General features: G+C 38.3%; 1 protein-coding gene across 4 annotated transcripts in view; it reads right to left on the bottom strand.

The window, feature by feature from the left end:
* The window catches only part of tfg (trafficking from ER to golgi regulator), a 63,857-nt gene that overhangs the window by 1,102 nt on the left and 42,754 nt on the right, over positions 1-20,001 (bottom strand). For all 4 annotated transcript variants that reach the window (XM_069178865.1, XM_069178866.1, XM_069178864.1 and 1 more), the window contains exon 7: positions 392-481. In XM_069178865.1, coding sequence (XP_069034966.1) covers positions 392-481 — 90 coding nt within the window. The remainder of the gene's footprint in view (positions 1-391; positions 482-20,001) is intronic.

Genomic DNA, 20,001 nt, shown 5'->3' with positions numbered 1-20,001 from the left:
CACAAACAACCTAAACCCCATATCCCTGCCCCCTTCATAAATTATAAGCAGCTGTTCCGACGTACACAATTTGTTTAGGAAAAAAAAAAACCACTAGAAATGCTCTCCAGATTTTGAATGCCAATGTTTAACTCAATGTATGCTGCAAAGTTATGCATTGTTAATAACAATATGCAACAAACCATTAAATATTATCCAAACATATTAGCACAGCAGAGCCTAAGCATGTATAAAGAATAATGTCTAATTTCTACTAGCAAAGAGGTCAGTAAGGCCTAATTGTGACTAATGTACATACAGTATAAAAGGTTCAGTGGTTCTCATGAAAACCGATGGACAAAGTCTCGAATCAAAGTTTAAAATGAGAAGGATGAAAGACTGTCGTACGAACCTGGGTACTGCACTCCGTACTGCTGCTGAGGGGCTGCAGGCTGAGGAGGTGCATAGCCACCCTGGGCTTGGTACTGCTGGTACATCTGGCCTGCTCAAAGAAAGAACATCACAGTAAACTCAGGGTCTATCGACTTAACTTCTCCCCCTCCTGCAAAACACAGACCTTGCACATCCAGGGGATTGTGATGGTGCCGCTTTAACTTCACAGTCACAGTGAAGGTACAGAATTAAGTTTCTGTCCTCTTGATGAAAGCGGAACATAGGCTTGCCAGAAAGAAATCACAAATCGCAAAGCAACACTTCCGTATGAATACAGAGCCTTGCTTTTAAAATTGATTGTTTATATATAATCTTACTGTCAGCTTCTTTATACTTCCTTTAAAAGTTTTCCCATGAGCACAAAGCTGGCACTTGAAAGAGGAGTACTGTCAGCAGCTAAGACAGCATCACCGCCAGCATGTTTCTCCATTTTTACTTACAGCAAGATGAGCTAGCTCAGAACAGAGCCCATGGTGAGCAGATGACTAGGCTCACTAATAGCCATGGTTCTGGCCACAACAAAATTGAGCAAACCTCACTAGAACAAAACAGGGCTGTGACGCATATCTTGTGCAAGCCTTCTTAAACCCTGTTTGATGTATCATTGAAACTGTTTCACCTTTAGGGATAGGGATAAAGACACGTGTTTTAAGGCAATTCCTAGCCTAATGTGAGGACCTGACTCAAACAACCTGAAAAAAAATGAATAAACACTGTAAAAGGAACCAGAGGATACAAGTGGAAACCATGAACAAGTCCTTTAGAACTTGAATAGGAAGCACTTCCTCCCCCAGAGGCTTGTGGGAGACTGAAACCAGCCACCCAGCTATGATGCTGAAGCCGATATTCTGGCTTCTTTCAAGATCCATGAGTTATGAACCTGTAAAGCAAGCGTTTGTAACTGTTTATCCATTCTAAGAGAACGAAGACCAACTGTGCTGTGATTTGAGAAAATCAAAAGCAGTTGCTGCAATACCCAATAAAAAAAAAATATATATCGTATGGCCGAAATCACGGTACAAGTCAGATGCGAAATCAGTGTCCCTGCAATCTCATCATTGGGGTTCGGGTTAGCTCTACAGCATCGTTAGCTGCATTTGCTGTTTTTGACAGGTGTTTGCAACAAATTTTAGGCCCTACTAACACCAAGCCATTAATAACAGGTGTGTTTCAAGTGCTATAAAAGTTCTGTGTTATTTTGCGATTTATTTATATATAAATTATTTTTTTTTCCACAGGCAAATGGCAATGATCCAAGAAAGGGCCCAGGGTAAGATTAGTGTTGCAGAGGTTTGGCATGAGAATCCAGGCCAGGCAGCTGTGAGGTTTAAACACTTCAAGAAAAAAAAAGCATCAATTCAGGGGCCGGCAACCAACAGCATGAGCACCATATTGGCACGCAAAGGGATTTTTAACGGCACGTGCAATAAAAGTGTAGGAAGCCACAAAGAAAGTAAGTTAAAAAATGTTAATAACTATACTTGGATGTTCTGTAAATCTCTGCAACAAAGCTCCTTGGAGAAGAAAAAAAAAACTATTCACTTGCTTTATTTACTGCATTCTTTTAAGCGGGTCTAAACTCTTGTCGTCACAGGAAAGCTCACGATCCGTGTCGCCGATGAAGTGTAAAGTTCAGCATAGTAAAGCTGTGGAAGGGACAGATAGTCCACGAAGTGCAATCAACATCGTTTTGTAAGAAAGGTCAAAACCACACCACACTGCACAGTGAAAAACGGGTTGCATTTTGTCAGATATCAGGACTTCCAACTTTTGGGCCTGATGTTTTCTTTTCAGATTAAACCAGCTTCAGTACCAGAGATGTGGATTTTTCAGTGTTTCAGTGGATGCGTGTTGAGGATTTTGAAATGCACAGCAATTTTAGTAAAATATTGGAACTTTAATAGCGTCTTACGAAAATCGCCTTAAGATATCAAATTTGTCCTCTTGATACACCTGGATTGGTCTTAAGCAGATTTTGGCTGTATTAAAAAATACTTTATTATTAAAGTACAAATGTTATGATGTCCATTCTGAAATGACAAATTAAGTTTAAGTGTAAATTGGGGTGTATGTCTGGTATGCATATGAAAAATGATACAGGATCCTCTCTCTATACATTATAAGAATTACACATTTACAATAGATGGGATTTAATAATAAAGTAATTTGCCTCTAACGTTGACTGCTTTTTTAACCACAGACTCCAAGAAACACGTACTTCTAATTTGAACCTAAATGTAAAAATAAACACTGGAAAATTCAAATACTAACATTACCTTCACATACCCAAATACAAAATATGGAAAATAAAGCTTCATAATACAAAGCACATTTCAAGTTATGATGTAAGCAGAAACCTCTCTCAAGACAATAAAACAAAACAAGCCTGACATGGATATTAAAGTACTGTCTACACCTTCCCAATTACCTCATTTGGTGACTCACAAAACATGTATAACATTTTACTGGATAAAATACTTATTTTGAGAAATGTATCTTGATTGTTTATGGTGTAAATATTTTACCTCAACAAGAATTGAATTCTTTTTTCTTAGGAATTCTATATGAATTCCTGTGTAAAACATTCTAGATCAGTCAAAACAAGACTTTTTTTTATTAATTCAGCAATTTTATTTTCCTGTTTGAATGCTTGTAACGAAGCAAACACCTATCGTGAAGAAGTTACTTGTTGGAAAGATGTAGGTGTTTTATAAAGATACATCATTTAAACATTTTCCAAGTACTTTTCCGTAATTCCAAATGCTCACTTCTGGAAAAAAATGGCTTTAACAAAAAGAAATTCAGCATTTCACAATGGCCTAGTCAAAGCCCAGACTGAAACCCCATCAAAATGTCCTTGTGGTGAGCTGTAAATTCAGCCCTTAAAGGTCAGAACTGGAGGAGTTCTGTAAGGAGGAACAGTCCAACATTACCCAAAAAATGATACAACAGGCTGACCAATGGTTTTAGGAAATGTGTAGCTGCAGTCACTACTGCTCAAGGAGGTGCCAGTGAATTACTGAATTTCAAGGTTCACCTACTCTTGTCACACATGGATACTAAATGCTGCATCACTGAAGGATATATACATGCTAAAAGTGCACCATGTTTTTTTGTCATTTACAGTATTTCATCATATTATCAGGACTTAAATCCAACACCATTTTAGGCTTCAGATATGTGAAATACGTGACAATCCTAAAGGGGTTCTTTTTCTCGGTACTGTAAGCACTTCTGCTTACAGTGCAGGGTATCACTTTTTGAGACATACTGTAAACAAATCTCCTCACAAAGGCCTTCTTATTTCTGTTCACTTATCCCAGCCAGCACGGCCATTGTGGTCTGTTAAATTGGTGATATAAAACAGGGTGACTGATCTCCCTGCTTCTCAGTCGGTCTGCTTCATCTCCAGGACCAGCAGGTACAGCTCTCTCCCTCCCTCTAGTCATCCATCCATGCTTTTTTTTTTGCTTTGCATCTGGGAAACCCTTATACAGAAACCTACCCAGAGACTACCACGGAATTTCCTCTTGACCGCAACTCATCTGTCAACAGAGCGCATAAGAGAAAGACGACCAGGGGGGAAAAAAAGAGAAAATTCCTGTTGCAGTCTGGGGGAAAAAAAAAAACTTTAATGTACTCAGGATGGAGGCCTAAGTTATAATGAAACACAGGAGGGAGAAAAAGACTCATGTTTTTTTCTTTTTTTTTTAATACACAACACAGTTTTCAAGACCAACACACAAAGCTCTGTTCAGAACAAATACAATACAAAACAAAAAATCTTGTGCATAGTCCCCGTGCCAGAGCCATATTTTTCTTGTCTTTAAATGTTCATGTACTGTACAAAACTAGGCTATGGTTGACAAGAGCTCTTTGGTATGAGAACAGGCGATTCCTGGACAATATTTTGATTTATTTAATAGTCACATCTGCCTAAAAATGAACTTGTCTTCTCTTAGCCACCTTTTCAGGTTATTGACAGTGTGCGCACAATCATTTTTGTTCTTGACTCAACTTATAATATTACTATTTTCATATAATATTGGCCACAATGCAATGTCTCCTAAAGCTTAGCATTTTTATTCCAAAACCCAAGGTGGCACAAAAGTAATGTACAGCCCACAAGGCCTCTACTTGATTATACAGGCAAATGCAGCCAGTTATTGAGTGAGCAGATGTCCTATAAAATCCACACAAAAAAAAAAAACTTTTCTAAACTAACAAGCGATGGAGTGAAACAAACTACAAATCTGATTGTGTATTTACTCTGAAGACAGGATGTCAGCTGTTTTATCAGGATGCCAAATTACTTGCCGAGTTTCTTTTAGTGTGCGCATTACCTGGTATAATAGTTAATGGTGATAATTTGCTCACAATATTCCTGTCTAAACCACAGCCCGTCATGTTTAATTTCCAACTTTTCATACTCTATAATGTGCAATTTACTAATGTGGCATGCCCACAGAAGACCTAATTGTCTTGCCATGTGTGTTGTACACTACCTGGGGGGAATTAGGATTCCATGAATCAGTGATTCTCTAGGAAAGATGCACCAACAAGTAACCCCATTGTCTGTCCAATGACAGACTGGTGTAGAACATTTAATTTACAATTACAAGACAAAGACATTATGCAGTGTACTAATGACGACTGCTGCTGGAGAGAGCTCGGACATTAACATTACGTGGCATTAACATAAGTTAGTCAGTGGTACTAACCCGACGCATGGACAACAAATGTCTGAAACTGATGGATTGTTGTAGAAACTGGAAGAAGTAAAATGTGTCATGGAAAAGTTGTTATGGATGAAATTTGGACATCTTTTTCCACACTGTTTTCCAAGCAAAGGTAAAAACTATTGCTCTCAAAGCAAGGTAGCAATAAATTGAAAAAATTGCAATTTTCTTTGAGATACCAAATAAAAATAAACAGCTTTTCTTCCGTGACATACCACAGTAAACAAATGTACACAGATAACGTATTCTAGGAAGAATTAAGAAAGGAACTGACACCCTGGTAAAGACACACTAAAATAATTGGTTATGGAACTACGCTGCTGGCACTTGGCCGGCTCAGTGTCCAGCACTGCTCTGAAAGGTTAAATGAGCCTCTGCTTAGTAGTAACAGACACCTAATAAAGGACCATGCTTGTTTAACAGCTGGCACACCAACAATCAGGAGAAATATGGGTCTGTCATAGATTACCCAAACAGACCAAAAACCGCTCCCTAGAAAGTACGGTAATGCTTAAAAAACAACACACGATATTTGTGTCAAGACAAGATGACAGCAAACCAGATACTGCATTTCTCTTAAGAAATGCAAATCACAACAACAGAAAAAGAAATAAATCTAATGACCACCTTGTGTGATTAGACTGCACAAAACATTTGGTCTTAGAAGTCTCTGAGGAGACCACTAGAACATAAGTTTAAACCATCTGCAAGGTAACCTGTATATCTAGATACAAATGAGATAAGGACAGGGATTCTCCCCATTGTAATAACAATGGTGATATACTTTGCAACCTAATCCACTTTTCATCTTTCTTTGCTCTCAATTTTATAAAACAAGTTTGGAAAAGGATAGATATCCCCAGCCAGACTCATCATGTGAAAAGGAAAACCACCTGTAAAAAAAATTCAACATGCAGTTAAGACATGTTTGCTATTCCTCTCTCCTATATCTGACAGGCTTCATCCCATACATGATGAGGAAAAAAGACTTGTGTGATCCTCCCTCATCTCCCAGCCATACTGTAATAAGTCTGAACATGGTATTAGTGACAGTGATGTAACAGCACATTAATCTTCAATTCCCCGCGCACACCAGCAGAGAACAGAAGCCAACACCCCCATAATCTAGGGGCAAAACAGGCCAGAGGAGTGAGAAACTGAAATAACTTTTCTCAACTGTGCAAGTCCAGAGTGGAACTGCCAAGACACTGGGTTAACATCCCTCCTCACACTAGGTGCTTTCCTATTGTTCAAGTTACCAGGATCTCAGTTCGACATGTCCTGAAAAACCCTATCACGAACGGTTCAAGGACTTCTTACCCAATTACAAAATGACAGAATATTCTATAAGAAAAAAGTTAATAGCTAAGAAAGGGTATAATCTTAAATGCAAGAATAAAATAACTTGCCATGCACATACATGAAATTTAAAATGGGTGTCTCAGTCAAAGCTGGGTAAAAGATGTACAAGAAAAAAAAACAAGATGAAAAGCAAGGGATCTGGCAGAATAAGTTAGGACTATGGTTTTTTATACCGTGACCAAATTTCCTGAAAATGTCCACCCAGCTTTGTACTGGTTTTGAAATCTGTAATTGAAAATGCAGGCCTCTTAAGAATCTGTTTTCTGTCTGCAAAAGCCCATGAGCCAAAATCCTCAACAATGTGATGAGGGGACAGAACAAAATCAAAGAATAACCGAGCAGGTGAAGTAGCAATTGTGCAGTTTCTGCAAAGCATACTGCACATTAGATAATGAGAAGTCAGAATTTGCTCTTTAAAAAAACTTTGAAGACATTCTCATTGCAAGTTTAAGCCTTGATTATATCATTATCAGGCTTATAATATCAGATTCAGAAATGATACACATCTTTACTTATTCATTTCCTACTCAACACTGCTTGTTCAGTGCCCAGGTTTGAGGCACTATGAATATAACTCCTCAACTATAACTATAACATCCACTAACATGTCCAGTAAACTACAATATTTTATTAGCACATCTGGACACGTTTGAAAATTATAATGATTAATCTATATTTGATGAAGTTGAAATCTGTGTGTTTTCAAAATGATGTTTACAATTTCACTTCCCGAGAGAACCCTCACATACAGACTTCTGCAAATATGATAAGTTGCAATTTGATTTAGCAGTTTTCTTATTTTTAATCATACTTGCACAGATACCTAAGACTATGACAAATAATATCAAAACTGCATTGATTGACCTGGAAACTGTGCAAAACAGCTACTTTCAGGGCGTTTTCCTTGGAAATTGACACAAAGAAATACTGCTGAATTTCCAAACGACACCACTTAATCAGTACTGGACAAAGATCATTCACAAGAGACTTTTTGTATTGTTCCAACTATCTGACATTTTCAGGGCTTTATTGTTGAGATAGACAGAACGACATCTACTAACATCCGATATCTGATTAATTCCACAGCAAACGTGTAATTCTACAGCAAAAATGGCAACTAAAGTTTTGCTGTCAACTTCTGTTTCATAGCTGGGGAATACAATCCCAGTTGTACAACAGATGTCTAAAGGTCTGGCAGCAACAGTGGATTTATGTTTTAAATCAGAGAGAAACATATATTTTCATTCCATATTGCAGAATTTCACAATTGCTCAGCTCAATTCCTATAGCAGGGCTGGCCAACTTTGCCATTCCAATAAAGTAATTACTGAAACGATCTGTAATTGCTTAATTAAACCAGGTGCTCTAAATCACTCTGATATAATAACTGGCATGGACTTTCAATGCAATGAAATGAAGTGCCCAAGATAACCAACCCTGTCCTTTATTGTTTGTTTGGACTGTCTGGTGGACAGACCTCATTTTGGATAATTCATTCCTTGACAGTCTTCTCCAAATTAAAAAAAAAGTAAAATTTATAAAACTAAAAGGATCTTTTTACACTTAATAAGCGTCGTGCTTAAGTGTATGATTTCTGAGGAACTTACCATGTTGGACTATAATCTTTTAAAACGGCACCAGAGACATACAATATTTAAAATCAACACAATCTGTAATGACAGTAATTACTAATTATCTTAGCTATGACACTGCAGAAAAAGGAAGAACTGATTATGAAAAACAAGAAAACCCCAGAGAAAGGACTAATCCGCATTCTTAGAATCGGAGTTCCAAGGATATTGGCTGATTCATTCCCTGGATATGGAATGAATTAGGGAATTCCGTGGAACCCTTCTTTTTAGGCAAAGATCCTGGATAGTGTACGTTTTAAATCTATTGATACCGAACGGCAAGTCAAAAGCATAGGGAACACAGGTTGCAGCCAAGGTATCACTGAGTGAGTGTTTCTAATTTTACAAAAAAAAGAACAAGGGAACATTATAGAAGTTACATCATAATGGTATTTAAACCCCCGCTAGCAACTTGCTGAAGGTCTGCCTGGCTGAAAGAAACAACCACTGTAAAGCCAAAAGCAAATAATTAAAAAAATAACTCAGAATCTCCAATTTGTTAGCAGCAAAGCAATTTTCAAGCTTACCTATGCTAATTACCAGTGCTAGAGTTAGGGTTAAATGTAAGATGCAGTTAAAACTGGAATCCACAGCATACATAAAAAAACCTTCACGTTTTGCAATCGAGACATACAGGTACCCCTCTTATTGTAGAACAAACAACTAAATAATGTTAAAATTAGTAATTTAATAGCAACCAGAAAAACCTTGCGCAAAGGAAATAAGAACAGAGAAGATACTGATCTTTTGCACTTGGCTTAAAAGGGTACCCCACTAAGTCTTAATGAGCATATTCCTTTAATAATCTGTGAAAAGAGTCACATAAAAATATCAGAGGAAGCAACAATAATTTGATCTACACATAAGTAAAAACACCATAAAATACAATCTACATACAAAGTACAAACTTTTCAGAGCACAAAATGTTGAACCTATACATCAGAGCACAGTGTACCTATTGGTTTGCAAATTAATTACTTTTGCATTATTTTGTATTAATCTATATTGGATTTCTTCAAGTCAAGTAAATGGTAGTTGAACTGTCTGCTCTTTGCTTGTTTTGCTTATTTCACTCTGAAAACTGGCAAATATACAAATAATACACATCTGGTTTGCAATTCTATAATCAGCTTTTCCATATCTCTTCTTGTGCCTTTCCATAAACAGTAATTCACTCCAAAGCATGTACTGTTGCTCTCATATTTTCAAAACATGCGGTCGTGTTGCAGATAATTAGGGCTCAAAAACATTTTATCCAAGCAGCGCACACATGTCCAGGTGCATGTGTACTTTGGAAAATCTCAGATTCTCTACAATCTTGTTCCATTTTGCACAAACACATAGTCAAATAGTTAAATTTACTGCTCCACATAGTGTTTGGATCACATCAGTAACATGGTTCAAAAGCCAAGACCTATTCCTGTGATTATCTATGTGAACATGTCTTTCACACATCCCCAAAGAAGACGCATGAACATGTTCTAATACCTTCCCAAATACAACATTTCATTTAATTTCTATTGTCCCTTTGCTGTTATAATTAATGTATACCTTTTTCTTAGCAAAGTTTGTTTCTGCTTTGTGGTTATTTCAGCTTGTGGTGCATGTTGAGAATAAAGTATTGAGAATTTATTGAGAATAAAATACTGAATAAAGTATTCTGACTCGACTCGAATCAAATCGAAGTGTCCTGTAGGAGGGTACCTGCTTGTCAGCAGGTGCGGACATTTCACTCTCCAACTTTACTTTAACACCCACCACCCATAATGGCTCCCGAACTACCTGAATTCTAAATAATTTTTAATAACCTGTGTGTGGATATTTTTCTCCCACAATCCTGAGGCATCGTGACTCTGGAAGACTGTACTTCCAGTCCTGCCATAGGCATGGAGCTACTCTGCCTTCAGAGCCAGAAATCCAGCCTTTTATGACACTTTTCAGCTCTTGTGGGGAATCTTTGGCCTTCTCCTTCTTGTTCCCTTGGGGATTACCTCCGGAGAAATTTCTCAGTTTGGTGCTGAGATATGACTTCCTTCTCCAGGCTGCCTTACAGGATCCGTCCTTGTGTTCCAGCTCCTGTTCTCAGTTTTGAGCCCTAGCCATCATCTTTCGTTTCACTCCGTGGATCTGCTCTTCAAGGGGGCATCTCCCTGCGTCTCTGCCCTGAGAGCGCGAAACCCCTCTGGATGAGAGAATACCACATCATTCCCATCAAGGGGAGAGAGCGCCAACCTCTTCTCCGCCCATCCGGAGTTGAACAGGAGTCAGAGGGAAGTCAGGCAAGCCAGGACTCCGGGATTGACCTCGCTCTCCCCAACTGTTCCTCGGGCTCCTTTCCTCACATGCCCAGTACCCCCTTTGAAGTCGCTGGCGTGGGAATCTCTCATTCCTTCCTCTGTCAGTTCCAGGTCATTCCTGTCCCCTCAGATCACGTGACATTCATTTCTACCCAGGAAGCACCTCCCACCTTGAGTTGGTCCAGGGCACAGCCGCTCCCTCTCCTGCAGCAGTGCCACCCTCCGTCAGAGTGTATTTGTCTTGTCTTCTCCGATGGCACCTCTGATCCCCTCCCACGCCGAGGCTTTTCTCTCTCCGAGGACTTCTTGGAACACCTGCCCAGTGGCTACCTGCCTGGAGTTAGTTCCAGGGGAGTTTTTTTCAGTTCATGACCACCTCACAAGAAAGCGCTGTCCGAGCATCCTGCTTCTCTGGGAGGTGTTGTCGCCCCACATTCTTTCCCAGAACTTCCGAGGGCCAGTCAGCCACAAAACAGAATTCCTAGACTATTAAATGGAGACTTAACTTGTGTGTACAGTGAGGATAAACTTGCTTTTTAAAGGGCTGCATGAAAACTGAAATTTTGCCGAGAAAGACTGTAGAAGGCAAACCTAGGCAGATGCCAGCGCAACACACAAACGCTACTGAAGCTAAATATACTAAACTGAAGCCAAGATTACATGTTACAGTTCCTACAAGACACAATAATGCAACAATGGGCAAAATTCAATGACAATGTTGTGCAGGTTGGACATACTTAAATACAGACGGTAAATAAATCACAAGAGAGGAAAACAAAAAAACATCAGATGTGGAGTTGTTCTCCTTGCTGACAACTAGCAGTAGCACGAACTGCTGTATATTTCTATAACAAATAGCCACAGTAAATCATATTTTACAAAGGAAGGCACTCTTGTGGCAAGGCTAGGTCACAGGTACTTCAGTATATAAATTAAACACACACACCTGCTTTATGAAGAGCTATAAAAACCACACATCCCACTTCACGTCAGATACAAAGTTTTTCAGTTCCACAAAAAATAACAGATTTCCAGCAGTCACACTGGCGAGAAATGTATTTTACAGTTTGTGGGTGGCAAACCCCTAGAAGCAAGGGACTGCACAGGACGTCATGTGACTCATCAGCTTTTAAAGTTAAGACTGTAGGGGAATGTCTTGCGGCTTCTCTGGGCCGGCGTGGTATGCCTGGCATGGGGGAATCGCATTACATCACTGTCATCTCGATTATAGTCTGGGAGAAGAGGATTAACATTAATTTTAATGAAAACATGTTTCCCCACCAACACGCAAGCTGATAAAAATCCTGCACCACAACAACTAATGGGATTGGCAGAAGGCATCTGCACAATTTTTCTGTGTTTTACGTGGCTAAGCTAAACAGTCTAGAGATGGATACCCAGTGAGGCAGATTCAAAGAATTTTACATGTTATCTAGGAGCTCAGAAATGCCTGTATGATTCTCAAATTCAAAGTTCTCGGAAAAACAAGTGGCTGCTTGGTTACAATGAAAAACATCAAGTTGACCAAATTACTATGGACTATTCACTGTTCACCGCAAGAAAATGCTCTGAACTTCAATAGCAAAACATCCACATTAAATAATGCTTCACTACTACATTTTAAAAGTGTTGAGAGGACCATGCTGTTATTTAGCCTATCTAAAATAAATTTACTCACTGATTTTAATTAGAAAAATACTACTGACTAGGAAGTAAGATGTCACAAACCACAAAATTCTTAAAAGGCACATGGCATTAAAATTGCTGTTGGTAATTGGAACAGAACTTACAATGTCTGATTATTATTTTGCCTATTCTCCTTGGTAGATTTGCCCAAGTTCTCTTGAGCTAGATTGCTTATGGACAGCAGTCCTCGAGTATTTCCACAGATTCTTAATAATATTCAGGGCAGGACTGTGACTGGGCCACTCAAAGACATTAACTTTCTTTTTCTAAGCTTTAGCCTTGTGGTTTGAATCACTGCCCTGGTGAAGTTACATTTTTGTTCCAAATTCAAGTCTTCAGCAGACAAACAGGTTTTCCCCTAGTAATTGCCTGTACCTCGCTCCGTCCATTTTTTCTTTAACCCTAACAAGCTAACTCTATTAGTCTCTGCTGAGGAGAAGCATCTCCAGAGCAGAACGTTGCCACATCCAGGCATGACTGTAAGGATAGCATTGCAAGGGAGATGTGCTATGTTAAGCTAACATTTGACAAAAAGTTCCAATTTGGTCTCTAGTGACACCAATTGCAACATTTTTCCAGGTGCCTACAGGCCACTTGGATTCTGCAATCTCTATGTGGGCTTTGAGATTTGAGGTTTAGTACCCACCCTGCCATACAGGGCAGTTTTGTGAAATGTTCTGGATATTGCTCATAGATTCCCATTTTCTCCCATTCTAGTAATCGAACTCTGTAGCTTGTCCAGAGTTGTCGTTGGGCTCCCAGTGGCCTCCCTCACCAGCCTCCTCCTTGCCTAGCTGCTCAGTTTGGGGGGGGCAGTCTGATCTGGGCAGCATCTCTGGGGTACAATGCCACTTCCATTGCTTGATTGTGCTCACAGGGGTATTCAGAGACTTTGATATTTTTTGTACCCTTCTCCTGTGCTGCTCTTTTCAATGACTTTACCCTTGACTTGAACCTTTTTTTGAGAGTCACTACTTGATCGAGGAACTTTGCAGCAACAGCTGTTTTGTGTTCTGAAGTCATGTAAACCATTACTATTGCACACAGATGACAGAGGCCACTCAGCGACTTGTGTGGATTGCTAAGGAAATGCTACAGGCAAAGGGCTGCAGTGCTTCTGCAATCACGACTTTTCCATTTCTCTTCCACAGAAATTTCCTGTTTTCTTCATTCTTTTGAGCTTTGAATGTGTGGAGTAGGTTGTGTATATACCATGTTAATGGCCATTTCAAACTGTCTTAACCGCAAGCTTTAAAATGACAAGATATGAGAACTGCTATAGAGTCTGGTTACTTCTGAAGGACTCCTGTTGTTCAAACTATACCTTGGTTCAAAAAACTGAAAACAATTTCAAACTAACCCTTTCAAAATTAAAAAAAGCCTTTAGTGAATATTATTAAGCCAAGTAAACTTGCAGGCCTAAATTTTCCTCTCTCTTGTCCCAACTCTTTTGACTTGCCAAATTGTTTTTACAGCTCTGTCCAAGAGAAGGCAAACTAAAGAGGAGATGACAGTACTCCCTTACTCTGTATATTTAGGTCTCCAAATCATTTTGCCTGGACAAAGTATTTAAAAAACTTCATATACATTTAAAAAAAGAACAGTTAAGAAAATAAAAGACTGGTAAACACCAGCCGGTTTGTTTAAACAGGACTGCAAGATTGTGTGTTTTGACTAGCAGCTCAGTGATGAAATGTCTCATTTTATTCCCAAGCTCTACCTGGGAAATTTATCCATCTTGTATAACAATTTTAAAAAGACAGCTTCAACTTCTTCACAGCTAATATGGAGCCCATTTTAATACTTAATCATAATTACCAGATGTCTAGATACCTGTGTCAACACACCAGCGCAAGTGGAAGCCACTGAATGTGTGACCTGACTAAAGTTTCTGAATAAGACTTCTACTATTCAGGTGCATTTAGAGATCCAAAATCAGAATAACTTTCTCAAAGTTTTCTATTCCTTTAACATCCCTTCTAACCACGCGAAAATGAACCTCTGCTGGGAATTTGGACAATTTCTTTATGAATAAGGGAATTTTCAGAATTACACAACCAAGCATTATTATTATTATAATAAGAATCCACTTGGGCATTACGCCGGATGCTATTATTTCCCGTTATTAATTCCTGTGTGTTTACTTGTGTGGCTAAAGCTAATTGGACTTTTGAAGGTGGAATGCATACTAGACTGCGACAACCATATTCTTGTCAAGGGTTCTGGTTTAGGCTTCTTAGTTTTTTAAATGTCTTGGGCTTAAGACCAATAAACTCACAAACTCAATATTTCTCACATAGAACATGAATGAGGTTTTTTAAAAATTATTTTTGAATGCATAACAAGAGCTTAATACAGTTCATATGATTGTAAGGAATACAGGGAAGAACGTCAGTCTTAACTGGTAAAAGCAGCAGCTGAGTTACAGTTACAGTTTGTCAATCCAACTTAAGCCCAACCGAAAACCGACCTTGAATTTCTGTCTTCTTCTAACATGCCGTGTATGATGTGTGAGCAGATTTCCTTTAGGTTCTGATAAATGCAGCACCCGAAATACCCGTCCCATATTCTCCCCAAGAAGCCCATCATAAGTTAGGTCAGAAGTCTCTCTCATCTGTTACTGCATTTTCTCAGTGTAAAAGTGTATGGTTGTCAGACCTGATTTATGTGTTTTTAACTACACATTTCTATATGGTGGTAAAACTCACCAACCATCATTATTTTCTGTATTGAAGCAATTTCCATGTAGCAGATTAATGGCATCATCTTTCATGTGGTTGGAATTTTGCACGTCAGTCTGTATCTCCATAGAAAAGGGAAAGAAAATTATTTTTGAGAGTTTCAGCAAGACATTGGAGCTCCCAAAAATAAAAGTTTGCTTGGACGGTCTGCCATGATGCTGTACAACATGCAAAACAGCCAACACTTCATGGACACTTCAGGAAATTACGGATGTAATATTTTCCATAGCACTTCTACCCTTCAGCCTGAACAAGAAGGAAAAGACTGATAAGTTGTGCAGCTCCAAGAAAATGTCCTCTTATGGAACCTCTTTGCAGTTAAGTGCTCATTGCTTTACAATGTTCCAACAGTACTAGCTTTAAATACCATAACTGCAAAAAGAGGTTCAAAATGTATTCGACAAGCAATTAGTTCCTACTGGATGGAGCTACTCGGTCCCACAATCTGTGTGTATATTTGTGACTGACTAGGACCCCGAAAAAATGACCTAGAACTATCTCCCATGCCATCAAAGACAAATGTAGAGGTTCAGTCTTCACGTGAAAGCATTTTTCAAGTTACACCAGAAATACATCAAGTGGGGATGAACTCGGGGGGAAAGACCATCACAACCTGCTATACTGATTAAGAAAGTGGATCTATTTTAGGAAAAATGCACTATTTTGTAAATGTTAGGTTACTTAAATGAGGGAACTTCATTTTCTTAATGGTTATACAAGTTGAATTAAGCCTTGCATAAAAATAATTAAGGTTCTTAAATAATGAAACCAGCTAAATGCTGGGTCTATCTTAATCATCTGAATCATCACTACAAACACAGAAACACTGAAAAGATCATCAAGAATTATACAAAACATGGGACACGTGAAGGTGTTACAAGACTGTGACTCCTAAAAGCAAACATCTGGCAAGGAGACAAAGCTTGCTGAATGAAAACTAAGTCCAGACGGTCTTCAATGAGACCCATAGTAATTGGAAATCAGTGCTAAGCCTCAGCTTTGTTGCCTAGAGCAGGGGATGGCAACCTACAGCATGTGGTCCATTATCCGCACGCAAAGGGATTTTTAACGGCAAGTGCAATGAAAGTCTAGGAAGCCACAAAGAAAGTAAGTTAAAAAATGTTCATAATTATGCTTGGATGTTCTGTCATTCTCTACAACATGCTACCCACTTAAAGCTCTTTGAAGAAGAAAAAACAATTCACTTGGTTTATTTACTGCATTATTTTTAGCGGTGCTAAACTCTTCTTGTCACAAGAAAGCTCGCAATTAGTAATGCCCGCTACACGTTTCACTGAGGTGTAAAGTTAAGCATGGTAAAGCTGTGGAAGGGATTGATTTGCTTTGTGGACTGTCTTGATGCATGGACATCATCTAGAAATACAAAAGGTCAAAACTACCCCGAACTGCACAATGAAAAAGGGGTTACATTTTGTCAGATATCAGGATTTCCAACATTTGGGCCCAGTGTTTTTTCTGACTAAACCAGACAGCTTCGCTAACAGGGGTGTGGATTTTTCGGTGTTTCAGTGGATGGGTGTTGAGGATTTTGAAATGCACCACAGTAAAGTCAGCTCGAAGTCTGATATTCGCACAATTTTCATTTTTTTGGAACTTCAAAAGAGTTTTAACAAAACCACCTGGAGATGACAAACTTTTTGCATTTTGTTGAGGGTGATTTGTGATTGTTTTCCCAACTTCCAATTTATCATTTAAACATTATTTATTTTTAAAACACAGTGTTTCAGTTTGCAAGGAAAATGCAAAGATATTTCAAACCACTGATGTTTAAAAGACTGCAATTTGAGAATTTTTTCAGCATTTGAATCAATGTACAGTACCTCTGTGAACTGGTGTTTTCACACATGAAGTCAGTTCCTTGTCTCTCCCATAGCTGGCTAACAACTGCACACTCAGAGGCTTGTGTGCTGCTTAAAGTGTTGGGAAGGGCAAGGATCAGTGGTACAAAATGCATATTAACTATCATTTTAGATATTCATATATTTTAATACATTTTTTCTTAATCAAAATGTAAGTAGGGCTATTAAAGACATAAAAAAATCCATGGCAAGCAAAACCGTAAAATCGAAGCACATGCGCCAACTCTGGTGGCGCCCCTTCTAAAAGGTAGCTGACCCCTGCAAAAAGCTGGCAAACTAAACACAGAAAAATACCCAAGAGACAGATATAGCAGTGGGAAGACAGCACAAGAAATCAGAGGGAGTTCCAGCCAAATGTGGAATCTTCAGTATCTGCAAACATGCAAAGACTAAGTACTATTGCTTATTGCTCTTCGAAAGAAAGAAATATTACTAAACATCTATTTCCATTTGTGTTTTCATATACCATGTAACCTGAATGATGTTTCATATTTGCTGGTTTTCTATTTTAAAGGGTTTATAAATGCACAGATATATGAACGTAATAATCACTGTTAGCAAACTGGCACCTCTGCCTTGTTTGCAATGTGTGAATTCTTGCTGAAAGCATAACTTTCAGAATGGCTCTCACTCAAGACTTACCAACATCACTCGGCAGTGATTTTGATTACTGTATTTGTCCACACATTTGTATACTTGCAAACCAGTTAAAAACATGCAACATGCTAAGAACACCCTAAAATGCACTTGATTACAAAATATTCCTCAACACAGGTCTTTAAATCTTAATCTCAAAATCAACTGGATACTTCAGCCAGAAATAAAGCTTATGGATTCTGAAGAATAAATAACGTTCCTTTGCCTTTCCATGCTGCTTTTATATTCTAAATAGCTCTTACGTGATGTTATGCCAAACAGACAACACTGAACACTGGATGGAACTGTGGAAAGAAACAGACTTCCTGTGTACTACAAGTGGCCAGAGCTGCAAGTTAAACAATCTATTGTTATTACTGACAGCTCCAAGAAACATAACCAAAACTCAGATGTTAATGATGGAATTGCAGGCAGGAATCACACTCACACCTGATGCTTAACTCAGAAACCGAAACACTAATGTTTAGTACATTCAAACCAGCAGCAAGTTACCACAAAAAAAACAATAAATCCAGACTTGTATATTAGCCACCAGCATCTAGTCTGAGGAAAAAAACAACAACATCTTTTAAAGGTTAACCGGAATCTACCATCTAAAATACTATCACGTCACTGGCAGGTAGTAAATAAAAATAAAATTATATGAAACAGTAGCAATTACATCACCGCAACAACAACATAACAGCACACACTGAAGGAATAGGGTTTAATCATATCTAGAGAGGGTAACCTAACTACAGCTGTGTGGCTACACTTGTCAATGTTGTCTCCAAAGCCCTCAAGGTCTGTTTTGCAATTTACTAGGAACATTTTGGCTTCAGTTATCAGCAGTTACCACCCTTACTAATCTGTGTCTATACATACAGTACGTGTACATGTTTTTAATTAAGTTGTTTCACATGAAGATTCACTTTTCCAACAGGTCTAATCAGCCATTGGCTCTTCCCCTTCTTCTCTGTCCATCTGCCCAAGCGTTCTCATCTGTTTAAAGGACTATAAAAGCTCACCACAAAACCCTTACCTCACCTCAGGGCTCTGTTTTTCACTTTAATCCTCTGGGGTATACTGCCAGCTTTCAGAAATTCATTTACTATAAAGACCTGCCTTAGAACAAAATGGACTATTTTGGAAAAATGAACATATGAATCTGTAACCAACAGACCGAGCTCCAAAAACTGTGAAACTTAAGCTGCCATTTTACATTTTGGTTTAAATTTGTGGTACAGAGTGGTCTATTGACTCCAAAGAAATACGTTCGGAAAACCAGCCATTTTGTCTTACTGGTGCCTGAAGAAATAATGAATTATGTTGCCTGTTCGGGATGTAACCTCAGATGTGGTATCCCTCAAGAAGCCATTACATGCCCATAATAATCATTCCTTGCGGAATAACAGACTTTTTTTTCAAGAATTGAAAAGCATTAGATTAGAAAATGAATTACTCAGCAGGCAATTCTGAAGTCACTTTGCAGATCTTCAGATAAATGAACTGCTGTAACACAGAGCTGGAAAATAAACTGTGCTAGTTTCACCTAGGGTATTTGTAAAAACAAAGTATCCATCCAGATTCTAAGACTTTGCTCATAAAACTTTTTCGATGAGGGTTTCATGGCCACATTGGTTGCCAGGTAACAGGTGTAGTGGTAACTTTAGAGCTTTAAAACCTGACAGATAATACATAGCCCTGGAAACTATGAAACTGCTGAAATCAACATTTCCTCTTACCATAAATTAGAAGGACAGACTTCAGACCAACATGGTGAAAATCTGAAATCAAGTATTTTTCACAATGCTTTAATCACTGCAACATAATATTTCTTAAGAACTCATTTTCTCCCCTAATATGGTGACTGCAAATACCTTATTCTCACTTTTCGAAAAGTCCTAAGGAAGCTCTTGTAGAAAACTGAAAATGGAAAAAGTCTATGGTCTGTTTTGTCTACTGGTGAATTTCACTTAAATGACATCGTTTCACAAATGCAATCTATGTAAAGAAATTATTTTTTTTATTCAGTCTTGGCTGCGTTTTCCCTTCAGCAGCTTCATTTGCAACATTTGCAAATATTTCTTTCCAGTTGAAGTTACTCATAACTAATAAGACCTAAATACGGTTTACACAAACTTTTTGAACATTTTTTCCTTGGTAAGTGGACAGCAGTTTCTCTAAGAACAGGATGTCACAAATTTTGCTGATTCCTGTAATGGTCTTTAAACAGTACTCCTTTACTCCATTGTCCAAGTTTGATTATGTGGTAGCCTTATATGATTCATCGTCATTGACATAAGACACTGTTGATTAACATTTTGTCTTACAGATGTATTTAGTCATGTATGTTACAGATTTGGACTTAACTATCTACAGTGGTGCTAGAACGTTTGTGAACCCTTTTTCTGAATTTTGATCAATAAATGAATTACAAACTATATCCTTTTGTGTGTTATTTGTTTTATTGGGGTCTCTTTATCTAGTTTTATGACAGATGAAGATCTGATCACATTTTAGGTCACATTTATGCAGAAATTCAGAACATTATAAAAAAAACTTTCTAGCACCACTGTACCTAGCTATTGTGTATA

This window comes from Lepisosteus oculatus, chromosome 15, assembly GCF_040954835.1.
Source record: "Lepisosteus oculatus isolate fLepOcu1 chromosome 15, fLepOcu1.hap2, whole genome shotgun sequence".
NCBI lineage: Eukaryota > Metazoa > Chordata > Actinopteri > Semionotiformes > Lepisosteidae > Lepisosteus > Lepisosteus oculatus.
This window is presented reverse-complemented; position numbering and strand designations above follow the sequence as displayed.